At 35.8% G+C, this 1,037-nt stretch overlaps 1 protein-coding gene across 1 annotated transcript in view; it reads right to left on the bottom strand.

Annotated features, from left to right (window-relative positions):
- The window catches only part of LOC119593989 (rab-like protein 6), a gene marked incomplete at its 5' end in the record, with an annotated part of 2,224 nt that extends 1,572 nt beyond the window's left edge, over nt 1-652 (bottom strand). The window contains 1 exon segment of the mRNA XM_037943012.1: nt 596-652. Coding sequence (XP_037798940.1) covers nt 596-652 — 57 coding nt within the window.
- Between the last annotated feature and the right edge of the window lie 385 nt (nt 653-1,037).

The following is a 1,037-nucleotide window of genomic DNA, read 5'->3' as shown; positions in this document are numbered from 1 at the left end:
TCCTTAGGGGTACATACTGATGGAAATGAAGTTTTAATTACTTTGTTCTTTTAGTTATCATGCATTAGAGTATGATTTTTAATGAGCTGTGGGAATATGCAGCGAAGAAAAGTTAAATCACCAATACCACGATCCCAATGTGATATTGAAAAGCTTAAGAGCTCCTGATGTGTGTCAAATTCAACCTACTAGTGATCTTCATCAAAAGAATATTGAAAGAAAAAGATGATGACAAGTAATTTTGTTACCTAGTTAGACTACCCCTATGACTGACACACTCCTTACAATAAGTGTCGATAGCTTATACTGTACAACATACTTAACAGTTGGTTTGTGCCAGGTAGTGACAAAATGCTATACTGTCCCATCTCTCTAAAATCTAGGACAAGATGAAAAGTTTCAAAAAATGAATCAAATGACAGGTCACTGAACTGAAACTTCAATCTGACAGTCTCTATGGCTGACCATTCATAAAAGAGAACTTTCAAGTCAACTTTGAAAGCATAGTCAAGTCAAACTGCTGTATCAGGCATCAAATCTGATCCTAAGGAAGAACAGAAGGTTGCCAAACTAGAGTTAACACTGTATAGCTCACCTGCTGCGCTTGCTCTTCTTCGACTTGTGCTTTTTACGAGACTCAGCACTTGAAGACCTGAAATCATTAAGACCAAAGTATTACCATTAGCATTTGCAAACTCCTCTATGACAGCTAAATGTAGACATAACACCTCTTCATACCAAACAAGTACTAATCATCACATGACCAATAAACAGCAGGGTCCCCCCCCATGTGAGTAATTCAAGTAGCTTTGTAAGCAGCCAGAACCACTCTCAGTACTTTGTAACATTGCCAAGGACAATGACCATCAAAACAAATGTTTTTCTAAAGTCAAACAGAAGCAGTACATAAATCAAAGCCAAATGGAATAAAATAAATCAGTTTTATTGTTTATTTGTACTGCAAAAGAAAACAGGCTTTCTTGATAAATTCAAAGGTGATATTTGACAATCAATTAAAATTAAAATCTAGGGTGATA

The sequence above is a fragment of the Penaeus monodon genome, chromosome 33 (assembly GCF_015228065.2).
Source record: "Penaeus monodon isolate SGIC_2016 chromosome 33, NSTDA_Pmon_1, whole genome shotgun sequence".
Taxonomy (NCBI): domain Eukaryota; kingdom Metazoa; phylum Arthropoda; class Malacostraca; order Decapoda; family Penaeidae; genus Penaeus; species Penaeus monodon.
Note: the sequence above shows the minus strand (reverse complement) of the source record. Positions and strands in the feature narration are given on the sequence as shown.